At 37.2% G+C, this 17,495-nt stretch overlaps 1 protein-coding gene across 1 annotated transcript in view; it reads right to left on the bottom strand.

Moving 5' to 3' along the window:
• FANCC (FA complementation group C) overlaps positions 1-17,495 on the bottom strand; it is a 68,174-nt gene that overhangs the window by 15,252 nt on the left and 35,427 nt on the right. Inside the window, exons 4-8 of the mRNA XM_054810929.1 lie at positions 15,092-15,211; positions 14,190-14,254; positions 11,236-11,400; positions 8,173-8,329; positions 2,180-2,232 (exon numbers count right to left, since the gene is read on the bottom strand). Of these exons, the coding sequence (XP_054666904.1) occupies positions 2,180-2,232; positions 8,173-8,329; positions 11,236-11,400; positions 14,190-14,254; positions 15,092-15,211 (560 nt within the window). The remainder of the gene's footprint in view (positions 1-2,179; positions 2,233-8,172; positions 8,330-11,235; positions 11,401-14,189; positions 14,255-15,091; positions 15,212-17,495) is intronic.

Raw genomic sequence — 17,495 nt, forward strand, 5'->3', positions numbered from 1 at the left:
TAGAGTTAATTTTTTTCCTAGCAGCAGGTGTGGTGCTGTGGTTTGGATTTAGGATGAGAACAATGTTGATAACACACTGATGTTTTTAGCTGTTGCCAAGCAGCCGAGGGCTTTTCAGCTTCTCACACTGCCCTGCCAACGAGGAGGCTGGGGGTGCCCAAGAAGCTGGGAGGGGGCACAGCCAGGGCAGCTGACCCAAACTGGCCAAAGGGAGATTCCATACCATATGATGTTAGGCTCATTACAGAACTGGGGGCGTGGGCCAGGAGGCAGGGCAGCTTGGGATCTTGTGGAGCATCGACTGCGGGTAGTGAGAAATTGTGCTGTTCACCACTTGTTTTGTCTATTTATTTATTTATTTGTTGTTATAGAACTAGGGGGCGGGCTGGGAGGCAGGTCAGCTCATCGACTTCAGGTGGTGAGATATCGTGCTGTTCATCACTTGTTTCATATATTTATTTATTCATTATTATTGTTGTTGTTGTGTTATTATAGAACTGGGGGGTGGGCCGGGATGCAGGTCAGCTCAGGATCTTGTGGAGCATCGACTTCGGGTGGTAAGAAATTGTGCTGTTCATCCCTTGTTTCGCATATTTATTTATTATTGTTGTTGTTATAATTATTATATTATCATTATTGTTGTTGCTATTATTATCATCTTCCTTTTTTGTTTTGTCCTATTAAATTGTCTTTATCTCAACCCACGTGTTTTTTTTCCGTTTCCACTTTCAATTCTCTCCCCCATCCCACTGGGAGCAGGGAGTGAGTGAATGGGTGTGTGGTTATGTTAGCTGCCTGCCGGGTTAAACCATGACACCAACACTGTAGAGGAACAAGCATATGAAGTATAAACAATGGAAAGCAAACAAGAGAGCAGAAATGTAGACTGAGCAACAGGAAAAAATGATTAATTTCTAAGATGATTTGGAACATCAATAGGAGTGGATGATTTGGAACATCAATACATCAATTAGGAAATACTCTCCTGGACAAAGTCGTGCATTATCTGAGAAACAGCATCTCATCCATTTTTACTGTCTACCAAATGGAAAGGGTGCAGAAGTTATGTAGTCTCATGTTATTTTTAGAAAATATTTTATATACCATGACCCTAAATAAGCCAAGAAGCCTGAACGAATTTCGTTTCCCTACACCATTACAATATACAGCCTCCAGCCTAAGACAGGGGTACAGGTCTGTTGAAGTCACACCAATTCTCAAGTGCATGTTGCTTTTGGAAAATGACTGGTCTCAACTACTCAGAAAATGCTAGCTGTGCTTAGACACTGGACCACAGCCACAGAAAGGACTGCCACAGTAATAGCTGCCGAGTGGTTCCACACTTGCAATACAGCAGTCTATAGTTTCTACAGCAAAGATTCATCTGTTAGTGCCTGCAACAAACCTCAGCATGCATGCAGACACTCAAATGCCCCCCAACATGTGCACCTGGGAGCCCCTTTTTTCTTAAAAAGGAAAACATTTGATGAACAAAGAATGTCAGTCCCTAAATACGTTATTGTTGTGTCGAAACTGTCATACTGATAACCCTGGCAGTAGATGTACTTAAGAAGAATGATAAAATAGTCAAGTCAAGTCAAGACAAGTGAAGAGAAAAAGCCACTGAAAATTAAGTACAAAGGACTGGAAGCCCCCATGTGGTAAAAAATATATATTGCTTCAAAATAATCTTGCATTATAAACCAAAGTCATTGGTAACAGGCAGATCAATCGTTTAATGCCATTAAGAACGTATCTGATATCAATCCCGAAGACTATTAACGTGATGTAAAAGAGGCTACACTGGTAAGTGCAAATGTTTTAGCTAAATTCCATCTTCATGCTGGCACGGGCCAAGCCATTTCAGCATTTCTAATTTTCATGTCAAAATTGTATTTCAACCACAAATCTCTACTGAATTACAAAATAATAAATTTTGAAGGCTAAAATATAATGTAGTCAACAGTATTAATGATATTATAACTTTTATGTAAAGTTCACATTTTTCTTGATTTACAATATATATCACAGAAAGGGACACTAAGGCATACAGCTAAAGAAAAAAGACATCTGAAATTATAATACATGCCAGATTATTATATTCCTCCTTCTCATGAAGAAAACCTCAATGTATAAACTCATCATTTGAAACACTTCCCACTATAATTTCAAAACTTACTTGAAAATTTCATTAACAATTCTGAAAATGGCAGGATGGCTTGCTGCTTGTGGCTGTTGATAAACAAATGAAAACAAATTAGTCATTAATAAGAAACTTAAACAACTGTATTGTATAAGTTGCAGCTTAACTCAGGGATGCTATTACATTGCAATTATTAAATTGTAAATCTCAGATCAACAGTTACTAAACCCTCAGATTTTCTCAGGATTAGGTTCTTCAAAATAACTATATCAAAGTCATGGAAGGAGATCTACAGCAATACCAAGCAGGCTAAACAGCTGATAAATGCAAACACCTGGGATCCCAAACTGTTTATGACAATGATCACTAAAAATACTAGACGCGGCAGAGAGAAAGAACAGGTTGTTGCATGCCATTGCTGGAGGCAAGAGATAGGGAACAGATTTACAAAAAGCTTTTCTCTGCTCTTCATAGATAATCCCATTTGGATGTGCTTTGAGATTCTTGCTACATCTTCAAAATTAAGGTCCAGAAATTAAATTCATTTTATCACCTTTGTCTTTAATACTACCTCACAGAGCTTTGTAACAGCTTTAAGTGCCTGATGCACTATTCCAAAGGAAACTTTTATGCATCTGTTTCAAGCTAAAAAGTACCAAGTGGAATAGAATTTTTTTTCTTTTGAACTGCACACAGGCAGAATGAGGAGTTCACTCTATAGGAGCCCTGTATGACAATCTCAGAAAATAAAGAGACAACCTTTAATACAAACTGTCTAGAAAAGCTCCTTGTTTCTCACAGTTGTCTTTGCCATACTGGAAATATTAGCTGGCACTTCATTTTCATGTTTTATACCACTTTCTTTCTCACATGGCTGCAGCTAAGGTGTCCTATTGAACGTCTGCCATCTAGTGTTCGAGAGTATTTACAGCCAGTAGTTCAGACGTGTGAAGAACAGCATGCAGCTTGTTGCAAGGCTGGTCTCCAAACATACACTGCTAGAGGCGGAAAAAAAACCCTGGCTGGATGAGACAAAAAAGAGACACGTTCATCTCTCTTTTTTTTTTTTTTTCCTTTAAAAAGGAAATTTTGGACTAGATGACCTCCAGAGATGCCTTCCAACCCCAACCATCCTGCAATTCTGTCAGAACAGCAAAGCGCGAAGTATGTTTTTCAGTCCTCGCGGCTAAATGGTTTAATTCAGCCATTTCTCCACTGTCTTTTCAGATACTCTACCTACCTTTGCACACATACTTCTGTGATGACGTACCAAACCACTGTTGCTTAAGACAGGTTGACCATAAACTAGAAAGGGTCCCTCAGCACATTGCCACACATGAAGATCAAATCATAGATCTTTTGAACAAGACCAAAATAAATGTGCTGTACGCGACAGTGAAAAACTCTCCACCCTTTCCTGTCAGACAGCAGCAATCTACAGTACTCACTAGAGGAAATCACAGTTAATAGCTCCTAGTATCTAATCTACACTACTGAAATCAATATCAATTTCATCATTGGCATTTGAAAGGGAAAACCAAAAAAACCCCAAGCCCGACCACTGTTATCTAATTCCACAAAATTTTGATCAATGGACTGCATGGAATTAATTTGCATGCACTCAATGTAAGAATGCTATCATAGTGCAAAAGTCTCCAAGGCAATTTGCAGATGTGCCTGTTGTGTAGCAAGACTACAGCAGGCAGCACAATTCTGCTGCAGCCAACAGCAGTTCTGGAGTTTGGGAGGGATTATCAATTTCAGGAGGGATTCTCACCCTCAGGAGGGTTTTCATGTTGTTGACGCTATCTCCTTATTTTTTCAAAATAAAAAGGCATTTTACATTTTAATAATTTTGTCTGTGACTATGCAATATTTTTCACGGAAAGCTCAGAAATCCAAACGTGCTGTCTACCAGGAGCTTGTTCCATCACTTTTAAAACATGCACAATACATACAGCACAACACACACTAAACCAAAAAGATCCAAACACAGGGAATTGGAGCTGCATGTGTGATGTCTTGATTACGTATTTTAAGAATGTGTGCCTCTTCAGAAAAAGACCCCACACAAAAACATGGGGATATTTGAAAGAAATAAACCAGGAAAAATATACAGTAACATAGTGTTACACACACAAGTTCTATAAACTACACTACTTGTATATTTGTATTATCAGAAAGAAGAATCCTAAACAACTAATTTAAAACACAAAGCCAGAACTGAACAAAGAAATAAGAAAAATACATTTGTAGCTACAGGATGCAACTAAATGGCAGACAAAGGAACAGACTAACAATTATATACTGTATTTTATTCATATCATAGAATGCTCTGTGACAACTGCAAGCAAGAGTGAACTTAGGGAAACAAGTTAAGTCCAAGATCACACAGCAACAGATTTAAGGTTGTAACACTGCAAATACCAGTTCTCTTGACTTCCAGACTCACATGCAATTAATTGGACACAACACTTCTATAATTAAACACATCCAGCTTTAAGAAACTACCACACTGCTGTATTTGAAATGTTGTCTGTATTTTCAATTAGTATATTTGCCTGTATTCCTGAATTTTATATTTACCAATTAAAAATGAGAAATGTCACTTAATTTTTTTCTTATACCAAGTGCCGAATGTATTTTTTATTTTGAAGCATACACTTATTTTGAAAGCACAAACACCTTTTTACAGAGCTTTAAAAAGCTCCTGAATTCATCAACATGATGAATAAATTAGTGTGCACTATTTCATAAATATTACCATACCAACACAGGGTTTGAAGACAGGCAATACTGAAGGAACTAACTGTAACTTAACTGGAATGTTTTATGGCAAGAAAAAAAAAATCTTCTTACTTTCTCTCTCTATCCTTCCTCCTTTCTCCCTCGTTAATGCCCGTTTCGCTGGCACAGCTCCCAATGAAAGGTGAGTGTGGATCCAGCTAGACTCAAAACTCGGGGATAAGGCACAGCAAGAGGGCAATGCAAGGGCATGGGAACCAGTATCCAGCTTGGTATCCTGTCAGGCAATACAAGAGTCGCTGTATCACCCACTAAAACTGTATTTTGGCTGTCATGCTGAAGTGAAAATCACAGCAAGGGAGATCCCACCGCTGGAGCTTTAACTAGAGTGCAACATAATTTCAATTATGGGCTGGACTTGGGAAAACTGACAGGGTGGAAAAACAATACGCAGCAATAACAGATTTTTTTTTTATATGAGGAGCTGACAAATTTTAAGCCCTCTCAATCTATTGCACTTTTCTTGCAATGTAACTTTGACAGAAATAAAACTATTTTGGGAAGCTATCTAAGAACTGAACACAACTATAATTGATGCTGATTCATTCACATCTCCTTTTACATATATGTGCTTTAAAAATCATAGAATAACATAAAGGTTTGGGTTGGAAGGGACTTAAAGATCATCTAGTTCCAACCCTGAGAAACACCACTACGACTAGGGAAGTTCAGAACAGTAAAGCTTGTCTCAGATACAAAGCCAAGCATCACCCGTTGCACCCCCAATGCCTCCCCACGGGCCCGCTCCCAGCAAAGCAAACTCGTCTGCAGGGCAAGCAACTTGTGCTTTTGGCCAGCTGTGATGCTTCATTAAAGCTCTGCTGAGATTAAGATGCCCTCGTAGCCCTGCAAATAGGTTTTCCTCTAATCCTGGGGAGGGAGCAGGCTTCTTCGTCAACCTGATTTTCTAATTTCCTCCTGGGTGCAGGAAATGATTTGCTGCAGCACCTGGGGAGAGTTTGGGCAGGCAGACTGGGCAGGAGGTGGCCAGGCTAGTTATATACAGAACTGTGCATTTCTGGTAAAGCATAAAATTATAATATGTGTATTTATTTACATTTTAGTTGCTAATGCACACATACAAACCCTAAAGTTAGTCCAGAAAGGAAGACATCTGCTTACCCACCAAATTCTGAGGAAGCTAAAAGACCATTTGTGATGGTCACTTAATTTGTTTTTATTACTTCTGTATAACTACAGAGTTTTCAATTAATTCCAGTTTAGCCCCAAACCCACAAACCTAATAACATACCATATAAAATACAAATTAGCGGACCATCACACTACAATTACTCTTGGAATTAAAATGTAAGAGTATTGCATATCAAGTTTCTTTCTTAATAGAAGTGCGGTGGTTTACAACTACCTGGGTCTCATAGATCTCTATGAAGGTTATGTACAGTTTGGTTGCTGTACCAAGATATTTTGTTTAGATAAATGACACTGATAATGCAATTATGAAAGAGCTTATTGAAATTTCCTTATTATCATATACTATAATCAAATCACTAACATATTTCTGCCTATTTGTACTCTAGAGGTTTTCTTCCAAATAGAAAAAAATGTATAAATCAAGTTTTGTCTCATGATTCCACTTTTTATTACCATATCCATAAGGCAAACATAGGTCACATCCTACAAATATCATAATCCAACTGCCAAAAAATGCATATCCATATTCCTAAATAAATATTCAAATGTCTTTCAGGCGGGCTAAATTAATCATACTGTTGGATTCAAAGTGCTGACTGATCTAATGTCACACTAGTATCTTTATAGTACCATGTACAAGTTGTACAAAATATCATTGTTTCAGAACACAAATTCTGCATCAAATTTTTTCCGTCTATACTGCCTCTCTGAAGCTTCTCATCCTGTTGTCTTTAATTGGTATTCCATCTCCCACCTATGCACCCTCCCTCTTATCTATGCCTATCAATCAGCAACATCCATCTTCCAGCTGCTCTCTTCTTTATGCCTCTATTCATTCCTCTGCTTGTCCACAGGATGTCCTCTCTAAACCAGCATTTAAAGCTGTTGCACTGGTCTTTCCACTCTGTGAATATCTCATTTTGAAACCACAAAGTCTTTGGAGCAGAGGCAAGTAAGAACAAGCTACGTGTGTTAGCACAGTAATGTTCCATTCTTTTCAGGAATCAGGATGTGAAGACAAGGTAAATATGAACATTGTTAATAAATAATAATAACCCAATATTAAAACTAAGATTTTACTTTTACATATATAACCTAGATATTTTGATTTTTTCCTCTGCCACTTGTGGTACCATATATTGTATTCAACTCACAGTGTATTTGATACAGCAAAATTAGGCACAGGCCTTGTATTGTAGCATTGTCCTCTGGAATACCAGATGACATATGAAGTGCTGTTGACATCAAGCACTTCAGAAATTTGCAAGTATTATAATGGATCCCTAAAATAAAAATTTGCAGATTCAATTAAAAAGGAAGAATATTTAAAGGTATCATTCTTTTCCTATCTAAAATACATACTCTGTAAGCAGTTTCATAGGCAGAGTATAAGATACCATGTGCTGTTTTTTAGTTCTATCCGTTTTATGAAATATACAGTTTAAGTACATAGCACACATGCTATTTCACAGTGTAATTAACAATTAGATCTACATATAGTGTGACAAGCTAGCTCATTATTTTGGAAAAAGTATTGTGTCATGGTCTCTCATAGGAAAGGTTTTTTGATGCACTGCGTGACACAGCATTTGAAAAAAAATTAGTTACAGTTTAGCAAATATTTTGTATTAAGAATTTTGTTCAGGTTTGCATACAAAACCAAGTAACCAAGCAGTCCATAATAAAATAAAATAATGTATGGGGAATTTCAATTATTTAAACTGTTAAACACCCAAGGATACAGAGATAGAAGTAAAAAAAGATTCAAATCCTCCCTGGCCAAAGTTTATGATTTTTAAAGACGGAAGCAGGTACTCTGTACCTCCACCAGTCAGACTCTTGTCTCTTCATCCATTCTTCATCACTGGATGAAATCTTTTTTCTCTTCTACCAATTCAGTGTAAAAACCTAAGAATTTCGTGACATTTATAAGACTCAAGATTTGCCTTTGTATCAGCAAGTTATATCAGCATGACAGCCATTTCCCTCAAAGACACAGATGTATTTGAAAACTCTCTGTCACTTCTGATGCATGAAAGAACAGCGTCAAATGTACTATATGCTGCACATACCAGTAACGAATCTTTTATGACACAAGCCACTTCTTCCAGTGAATTCAACTGAATGGAAACCAGCTGGTCTAAGAGATGTAATGTAGCTTTTTCAAGGCTCGGCAAGTGCCGAAGCCAGAGGCTGAAGACAGCTGATTCAGGAAGGGAGATCTTCTTCCTGGTTTAGAGAGAAAAACACAGTTTTCCCTGAGAAACTGGAAGGAAGACAAAAATGTACCTTTTTTTTTTTTTTTAAAGCACATTGGAGGAAAAGAAGACTCAAAGATCAACCTGCAGCAAGACAGATAAAATCTTGTTTACAGGACTCCATTCAATATCAAATAATGGCAAAGAATAACAGGAAATCACCATCATCTATAAATGAAACCTTACCACATAACTTTAAAACTTACAAATTTGGTTATGATGGATCCCAGCAAATGGAAATGGAAGGCTTATTAAGGCTGGAGTTTCCTTCCTCTCTAGAGAAAGGTCCTGGCCCACACTTGCACTGTTTCAAACCCAGACTACTTCCTGCAGACCGGTCTGCTCAGAAAGTGACAGCAGCTGGCTAAATCAAAACATTACCTGTCTTTGCAGAGAAATAAGAAAAAAAACCCCACAAACAACAGAACTGAGGCAGAAGTAGGTAAGTCTTCAGGTCACCAACACTCAACAGAGGCTTTTAAACGTTAAATGGTTAAGAAAGCAATTATCTCTTCACCTAAAGCTTTCAGCTATAGCTCAGCTGAAGTATAGTGTTGTATCACTAGGAAATGAAAGGCACAGTTTATTTTAAGGCAACGCTGTAATTTGTGTGGACCAGCACAAATCAAAATATACTAAAGTAACCACCCAAGAAGAAGAGATACCACAGCACAAAACATCCTGGAGTACTTTTGCAGTTATGATAGTTGCAAATTAAAAGGTTAAAAACAAACAAAAAAAACCCATAAAAAATGAGAAATATTAAATCAAATTAAGATTAAAAAACCTAAAATTAGGCTGGAGAATACATGCAAACTAAAGCTACTGATCGACAAATATCAGCAGAAAGAAAGATTTAACACCACTTTAGGATCTATTTTCAACATTCTACCACACATTCATTTAAATATCAGCCTTCAGACTTCTGGTTTCCATTAAAAAGCTGCATTTTTTCCATTCAAAATTATGTAATTGCTTAATTTAAGAGTGTGCATCTGTAGACAAGAAATACATTGAAGTACGTAAAATTTCAAAATTGTTAAGCAATGCTCGATTTCCAGATGCTGTTTAATTATCACTGTTAATGCACATATGCCCATGACAGTAAATTAAGAATGACAAGAGATTATTTAATTTTGCCACAATCCTTTTTGTTGTTTTTGTGGTAGCATGGCAGATATTCTTATGCCAGGAAAAGAAATCTAATAAGCTTACATAGAGGTGTTCCAGCTCTGAGATTTAAAAACCATATAGGAAGTAAACTGTAGTCATTATCCTTCTACAACTGAACTTGCAGACGGTTCCACTGGGCCAATGCTGAATTCTGTGGAGCGCTGTAAGTCCCAGTATTTAGTAACACTATTTCCTGGAGCAGGCTTCACCCATGTTCAGAAGGGAAACAAGCGTTCAGAACACAATGACAGAGTTAGGGAACACAGAATTAAATTGTTAAAGTGGGGACAAAGAATAAAATACAAGCACATTCATGTTAAGATCCCATGAGCTTCAGTGACAGGCCAGGACTACACTGTGCAAAGCGTGTGTGAGCCTACATCTGCTCTCAGGGGAACCATACAATTTTGTCAAGGGTCCTGCAACAGTCACTTAGTCAAGAGCCATATGAACGGAATTATTTTTGCTCACTGTGATAAACAAGCAGCTCAAAAGTTAAGCAAAGGGATGTTTATTTCAGTCAGAAGAACTTTTATGACCATCTAAATGATTCAGACTCACATTATGAAGTGGCAAATGTATGTCATGATGCCCAGTGGCTCACTGTATGTTCATCCATGCTGAACCCGTGAACTCGCTCTGAAAGTTTTCCAAACTGCACTACTGCTTGTGGAACATGTCCAGTCTGAAGCCATGAAAGGTGGACAAGTGAAAGACAGCTCTCTTTTTTGGGACACATCTTTCACCACAGACCTTCACGTGCCTTTTTCACTTGTTTTCCTCAGCTTCTAGTACTATGTGTACAATTTAGTAATTGCGCTTTTCCATTAATTATTTATTTTTGCTGGAGCCATCAATGGAGCAATATAACAATCTTCACTGGAATATCTCAGAAATTATGATGTTGGGTACAGAGGAAGCAATTAAAACTTTGATTTAAAAGGAGAAAAATGGAAAATTGAGGTAAAGTGTTCACAAAGGACCTTTTCTAATGTAAAAAAAATTCGTTATAATACAGTCCCTCAGCTACAATTTGAATAAAGCAACTCTGAACCAAAAGTAGGCTGTGTTTTCCCTGATGTCTTTCCTTCCCTGGCATACCCAATCTTCCTGATGTTCAGCTTCATCATCCATAGACTGATTTTATCAAAACAGTGGGTTTAGTGGCAGCAAAAGAAGCAAAGTTATATCTCACAAATTACTCCTATCAGACTCATTAAAAATAATCTGCTGAAAAGCAGGAGAATTTAAAATCTTGCGAACCAATTTCAGAAAAAAAAAAAAAAAAAAGAGCAGTATGGAACCACTCAAACGTAAGTATCTATCTAAAGATGGCTCTCAAAATGTCAAGTTAGGAATGTTGATACATTTATATGAAAGGTAAATAACATTTCTATTAAAAGTGATCATATCTTTCACAAAATTGCTAAAATCTATCAAAAACTTTAACCTCCATTTCAGAGAAAAGTTGGAACAAAGTTCCAGCCAATATTTAAAGCTGTTATGCCACAATTTGTGTATCAGCAATTTAAAATTTGGCAGGCCTACAACCTGAGCTCTGCTATTCAACTGCAAAGAAAATATTTTACTAGAATGCAGAAGATGTACAATGCATTCAGCATATAAACCCAGAGAAAAGACATTTAATCGCAATAATAATCTTTATGAAAAGAACATAAAAATCATACAGAGCATGCTACTTACTTTAAAAAAGCCTCATTCACAGCCTCCAGAAACTCTGAACTGAGAATTTCTTTTGATGCACCTCCATGGTAAAGAAGGAGAGTTTCCAGCAGTGGAGTTAGATCAGGCAAAGTAATGAGAGGGAGACAGAAAAGGGACACAGCATTCACACGACTGGCTGAAACTCTGAGGGAAAAAATAACCACAGTTCATATTTCAGAAAAGTCAAAATTTTGATTTCTAAAATGATAAGGTAAAAGAAGATGAAATTAATTACAGAAGGTTAAATGTAAGAGATGCATACCTAACTGCAGAAAAAATATTTATTGGAATGACTGTTGACCTATCATTACATATTTTCTGAAGAATCTTAAGGAGAAATCAGATAAAATTTTGATATTTTAGTGCTCAAGGCAAACCCCATGAGGGATATCAACCCAATTCTGGAGTGCAGCCAGTTGAGCTAGCTCCGTAATCACACCCTTCCTAGCAGGGAATGCTTTGTCTTTCCCAGGATCAGTGAAGCACAGGTAAGGAAGATTACAAATCCACATCTCCGGTGTAGGTTTGCTAGACCCTCACAGGAGACCATCTAGATGCTTTTAAGGTCTCCTGTTGCTTCCTTGACATCGCTCCTCTCAACAGAGACAACTTCTATGAACCAAACAATACGAATCCTGCTGTCTCCAAGTCCTCAGCTGAAAAGATTCTGTCTTACAGATCTACAATGGAAGGAATATGTAACTCTTTTGGATCTTAATATATGAACCACTCATTTGAACTACTCACTAAAACTACATGCTTGAAAATTATTACAGTGGAACCTGGAACATGAACAAAACATGGAACTTTTGGAACATAAACAAAGAGGCAATGGCACAAATATAAGAGATAACATTTGCAAAAGGAAATCTCAAGTTTCCCAGAGTATATATAGTTTCTAGCACAAGAAACTGCAAATTTTTCTAGATGCAGTTTTGACAGGAAGACATTTATGAAGACCAAGATCTCCAAAATATTGAATTGTAGCAAATTAAAAAGTGCTAGATTGTTTGTAAAAGGCTTCTTTGAGTTGCTGCAAGTTTCTTCTGATTGCATTGTTCACTAGAAGGGACACATTCTTTGTAAGAACCCAAAACTGTTTTCTTTAAGGAACCACCAGTACAGTCTATGAAGAGCTGAGACAAGAATTACACTACAGGCTGCCCTGAGTAAGAGCTAACTCTATTGCCCTGCATGTATTAAAGCTATTCTTAAACAGATAATGGTCACTGGCATATGCTGTGACAGAAGCACTAGGATTTGTGGACACAGGGTACCACTGTAGTTTCCACATTTAGAGAAATAAAACATGACGCATTTTCAAAGACTCAATTTTTTTACTAAGTACCTAACCAAATATGTGTTTAAGGTTTCTTACACTGAAATACTTTGACATGCAGTTTTACTACGCAGTGTTTCTGTAGGAATGGTAATTATCAGGCTGATATTTATTGTGCGGTAGTGTTTTTTGGGATATACAGGTAAAGTTCACAGACCTGAGACTCTTTAAATCAGTCCTCTTCACGAAATTCTGCTTCTAATTCCTTATCCAGGATTAGCAAACTTTAGCAGTTTACTTCATTCTTACTTTTAACTTAGGAAGAAAAAACCTGCAAAACCAATTTTCTTCTTCTACATAATTTTCAAAATTTGTTCTTGGACAATGCAGCACAGTGCATTCCACTGTGTGCAAAGAATTTGCACAGACATTGTCATCTGGGTTGCTGAACAGAGAAATGAGACAGTGTACACTTCTAACTGCAAACTACATTTGTCTCTGCAACTTGAATAAACAACCGTATCATAATTTCGATGCTCAAAAATCCACCTAAGTGGATTTGAGATGTTCTTTAAATAAGCATGGACAAATTTTATCATTAATAAAAAGTGTAAAGTAACTACTATTCTGTCATATTAAACTATTGTTCACACAAATGGGGAAAAAATTCCTTTGGAAATTTTTTTTTTTTTGCTTTTTCTTATACTAACTGCCAGTCCTTTATAAGGACACATACAGCAGCCAACGTTATGATTATGAATTTCATGAGGTTCAACAAGTGCAAGGTCCTGCACATGGATCAGGGCAATCCCCAATATCAATGCAGACTGGGGAATGAATGGATTGGCAGCAGCACTGTGGAGAATGAATTGGGGGTGTTGATTGATGAGAAGCTCAACATGAGCCAGCAATGTGCACCTGCAGCCCAGAAAGCCAACCGTGTCCTGGGCTGCATCAAAAGAGGTGTGACCAGCAGGTCGAGGGAGGTGATCCTGCGCCTCTACTCCACTCTTGTGAGACCCCACCCGGAGTACTGCGTCCAGCTCTGGGGGCCCCAGTACAGGAGAGACATGGAGCTGTTGGAGAGAGTCCAGAGGAGGGCCATGAAGCTGATCAGAGGGCTGGAGCACCTCTCCTATAAGGACAGGCTGAGGCAGTTGGGGTTGTTCAGCCTGGAGAAGAGAAGGCTCCGGGGAGATCTAACTGTGGCCTTCCAGTACCTGAAGGGGCCTACAGGAAAGCTGGTGAGGGACTGTTTACAAGGGCATGTAGTGACAGGACAAGGGGTAATGGGTTTAAGCTGAAGGAGGGTCGATTTAGATTAGATGTTAGAAAGAAATTCTTTACTGTGAGGGTGGTGAGGCCCTGGAACAGGTTGCCCAGAGAAGCTGTGGATGCCCCCTCCCTGGAAGTGTTCAAGGCCAGGTTGGATGGGGCTTTGGGCAACGTGGTCTAGTGGAGGGTGTCCCTGCCCATGGCAGGGGGGCTGGAACTAGATGAGCTTTGAGGTCTCTTCCAACCCAAACCATTTTGTGATTCTATATCCAAAAGTTTCCAACTGAAGCCTTAGTTGCCCAACACTGTAAAAACATCCTCACCGAAATGTAATAATCCAAATTAAAACATATCAAAATGATGTTTACTTAACACCTACCTCCCCTGAATGTTAAGTCCACTGAACTGATTTCCTCTGAGTTCTGTTACTAATGAAAAGACCACCTGTAAAATAAAATAAAATAAAATAAAATAAAATAAAATAAAATAAAATAAAATAAAATAAAATAAAATACATACTGCAAATAAGCAGACATTAGTTGCCTGGTTCTCTGTGTGACTGATAAACTATAGAGGTTAATAACCTTCTCTGTTCACTCAGTTCAATTGCTTAATTTTTTAATTATTGGTGCCAAATTAAAGCTGTGCAGACCACTGAATAAACAATGCTGCAGAATATTTTTTTAACACATATACCTTCCACATTTGAACACGAAGAAGCTATTTATTTTAGCTCTGCTTCCCCAAGAATTGAGGCAAAATTTTCAGAAGAGCACTACTAATAATTTTTATATGCATTATCTAATTTACATCAACATATTATTCCCATTATTTTTATATATTAAGTGTAATATTATTCCTATTATTTCTATATATTAAATGTAAAAGATACTTTTCCTAAGATTTTAGGGCTTATCTACCATTTTTGCATACAGTCAAAGAAAATATTCCAAAAATTACATTCTAATACATAATATATATAATTTTAACTTCATGAGAAAAAAAATTAATGATATGGTGGAAATTTTTTGTTATAACACAACAGCAAGAGGAATTTTGTTTTTATGAACATCTATTACAGCATAATCTAATAAAAAATTTTCTCATTTGTCCAGAGATCTCCCACTTCATTTTTTCCCTTAAAAGGCTGTAAAAGTAACGGAGGTAAGAAAAGATAAACAAAGTTCAGTTCTTGTTCCTTATAACAATGACAGTTCCATGTATGTGCTTATAAACTGGTGATTTATTATTAACAAAATCTCGATTGCACAAAATACTTACGTTTTTAACTAAGTGACAATAATAATCTGCTGACGTGTAGCCAAGAGTTGATATGAATGTGCTGGTTTCAGCTTCATTACTTTCCCACTTAGAAGAAGAAAGGAGATGGCACAGCAAACTCTGTGAGAAATCAACAGAAGAGCAATAAAAGAAGTATTAGGCTGCAACATGCTGTGTAAAAAGAACTGACTGCTATTGAACTGTATCTGGGGTAAGATCTTTTGATCCATTGTGGCCATTTTACACCATCAATACAGAAGAGCAGAGTCGTTCCCATTGACTATAAGGAAAATGCTGCAGCTGCTACAATCAAACACGGGTTCGCACCCCACATGATTTCAGTAGTTGTGCAATAGAAGTGGAGGCTAGCCATGCCAAAACCAGACAGACCTTTGGTAGGTTTCAGTTCCCTGGGAGCCATTTCAGTCTGGTATCATCTGGATAGCAGTAGTCACACTGCTACACAGCAAAAAAAACTCATGTGTAGTCTTGATCAGTACTGTGATCAAGAAGAGAAAGCACAAAGTTAACATTTACTTTTCCGTATCGCTCCTTCAAGAGGCCCCAGTATTTTTGACAGGATTCAGGTTCTCACCTCATAATTTAATTTTCTCAATTTCCTCATTATCTTGAAAAGATAATGATAAAATTTTAGTTTGACATTTACTTCTCTACCAATTTCACTACGGAATGCTTTAAGTCACATTTAATAAAACCTTAATACATAGTATAAAAATGAAAACAATCCTTTGATGATAGCTCCAGAGTAAGGTCAGATTAACACATTTGATACACTGGCTCCGCAGGCGCATACAGAGGACTCAGAACATAGTACTCCAGTTCCATGCTTTCCCAGTTCTTCAGCGCTGTATAACAGCTCTGCTCTCTTTTGGATGGATCTTACACCCTAGCACCTTCCCAGCTGAACTCATTTGTAAAAACTGGTGTGTGAGGAGGTTTCTGCATCCTGCTGTCACAACTGAGCAGAGGTAGTTTTATATTGCTTATCAAATGATCTGCTCTGACTTTTGCCAGTTTTGTTTTCTTTCTGTCCTCTACTGCTACATGGTGACATAACCACAGCTACATTCCCTTTCCAGAGGTTCATTTCAGGCCTTTAAATATTATTGATACTAAAAGTATAAACTAAATTACATTTTGAATGGCAATAAATAAAAAACCCTTTATAACAGATGGTCAGGATTAGCAAACACTGAAAAAGACCTTCATTTTAAAAATATATAATTAAAATGAAAGTTCAGATGAAAGCTCTATGACTTCCGTCGTCTTAGGGCATTTTAATCTGTGTATTCTTTTTAAAAGAGGGATTTGTTGAAAGATTAGAGACTAAAAAAATAAAAATCAGTTAGCTCATCTTCTGCTTTCTGAAATCCAAACCAAACATTTATGCATGCTTTTGTTGAACATCCCTAAACACCTGCTTCAGAAGTCCTGGTGTTAGATGTATTTCATGATTGATTAACGTAAGAGAGAAGATTCAATCAAGCAGAAGCACACCAGAGCTCTAAGAAAATTCACTACTATCAAAATAAGTAACAAGCATTTGTGACACCTTATTTGTTGTACTTTTGTTTAGGATTATTTTACTGCCTTGCAGACTTATGTTAAATGCCTAAATAACCTTTTCTTTCATTGTACAACTTTTTTCCTCAACAGGGGAAACCGCTGTTTTACCGCCATCTAGTGACTTCCCTAAAACTAAGGAGGAAGGAAAAGGCTGTGGCAACGCAGTTTTCAAAGAAGTAATTTACATGCAGCTTTTGCATTCTTAAGAAAAAGAGATGAAAAGATAGATTTGCAAAATGTACAAGCATCTAAATATATCAAAAGTGAAGGCTAAAATCCATTAAACTGTACAATCTCTGAACAACCCTTAATCAATTTATTAATATGGATCCACATACATTCATCATCCTTTGCAACTATCACTAAAGTTAAAATTTGTTTTCAGATGCCACTTTTGCTAGAAGTAAGGAGGGGGCTTGAAAAGTAGAAATTTTGTTGGATTGCTCAGAGAAAGACTTGCAAAAAGCTTCACCAGTGAGAAGAACAAACATGAAAAGCTCTGAAAAGCATTTGACAGGTTGACATGGCAGTTAATGACAACTAAATGAGGGAGTAGCTTAAAAGTCCATATACATAATCACCTGTAACACTACTAAATATATTCTCTAGCAACCCCTCTCTGTAACCAGAATTTCACTAAGAACAAAACTAATCAAACACTCTTTATGTGAAGAGTAATTTCAAAATTACTTCCCCCTACCCTTGTGTAACAGTCATTGTTAACCAATGAATAGGGAAAAGACAAGACAAAATTAGTACACATCATCAGAGTCTGCATATGAACTGTGACACTTTCCTAGGTTTTTTTGTTTAGTTG

This window comes from Grus americana, chromosome Z, assembly GCF_028858705.1.
Source record: "Grus americana isolate bGruAme1 chromosome Z, bGruAme1.mat, whole genome shotgun sequence".
Taxonomy (NCBI): domain Eukaryota; kingdom Metazoa; phylum Chordata; class Aves; order Gruiformes; family Gruidae; genus Grus; species Grus americana.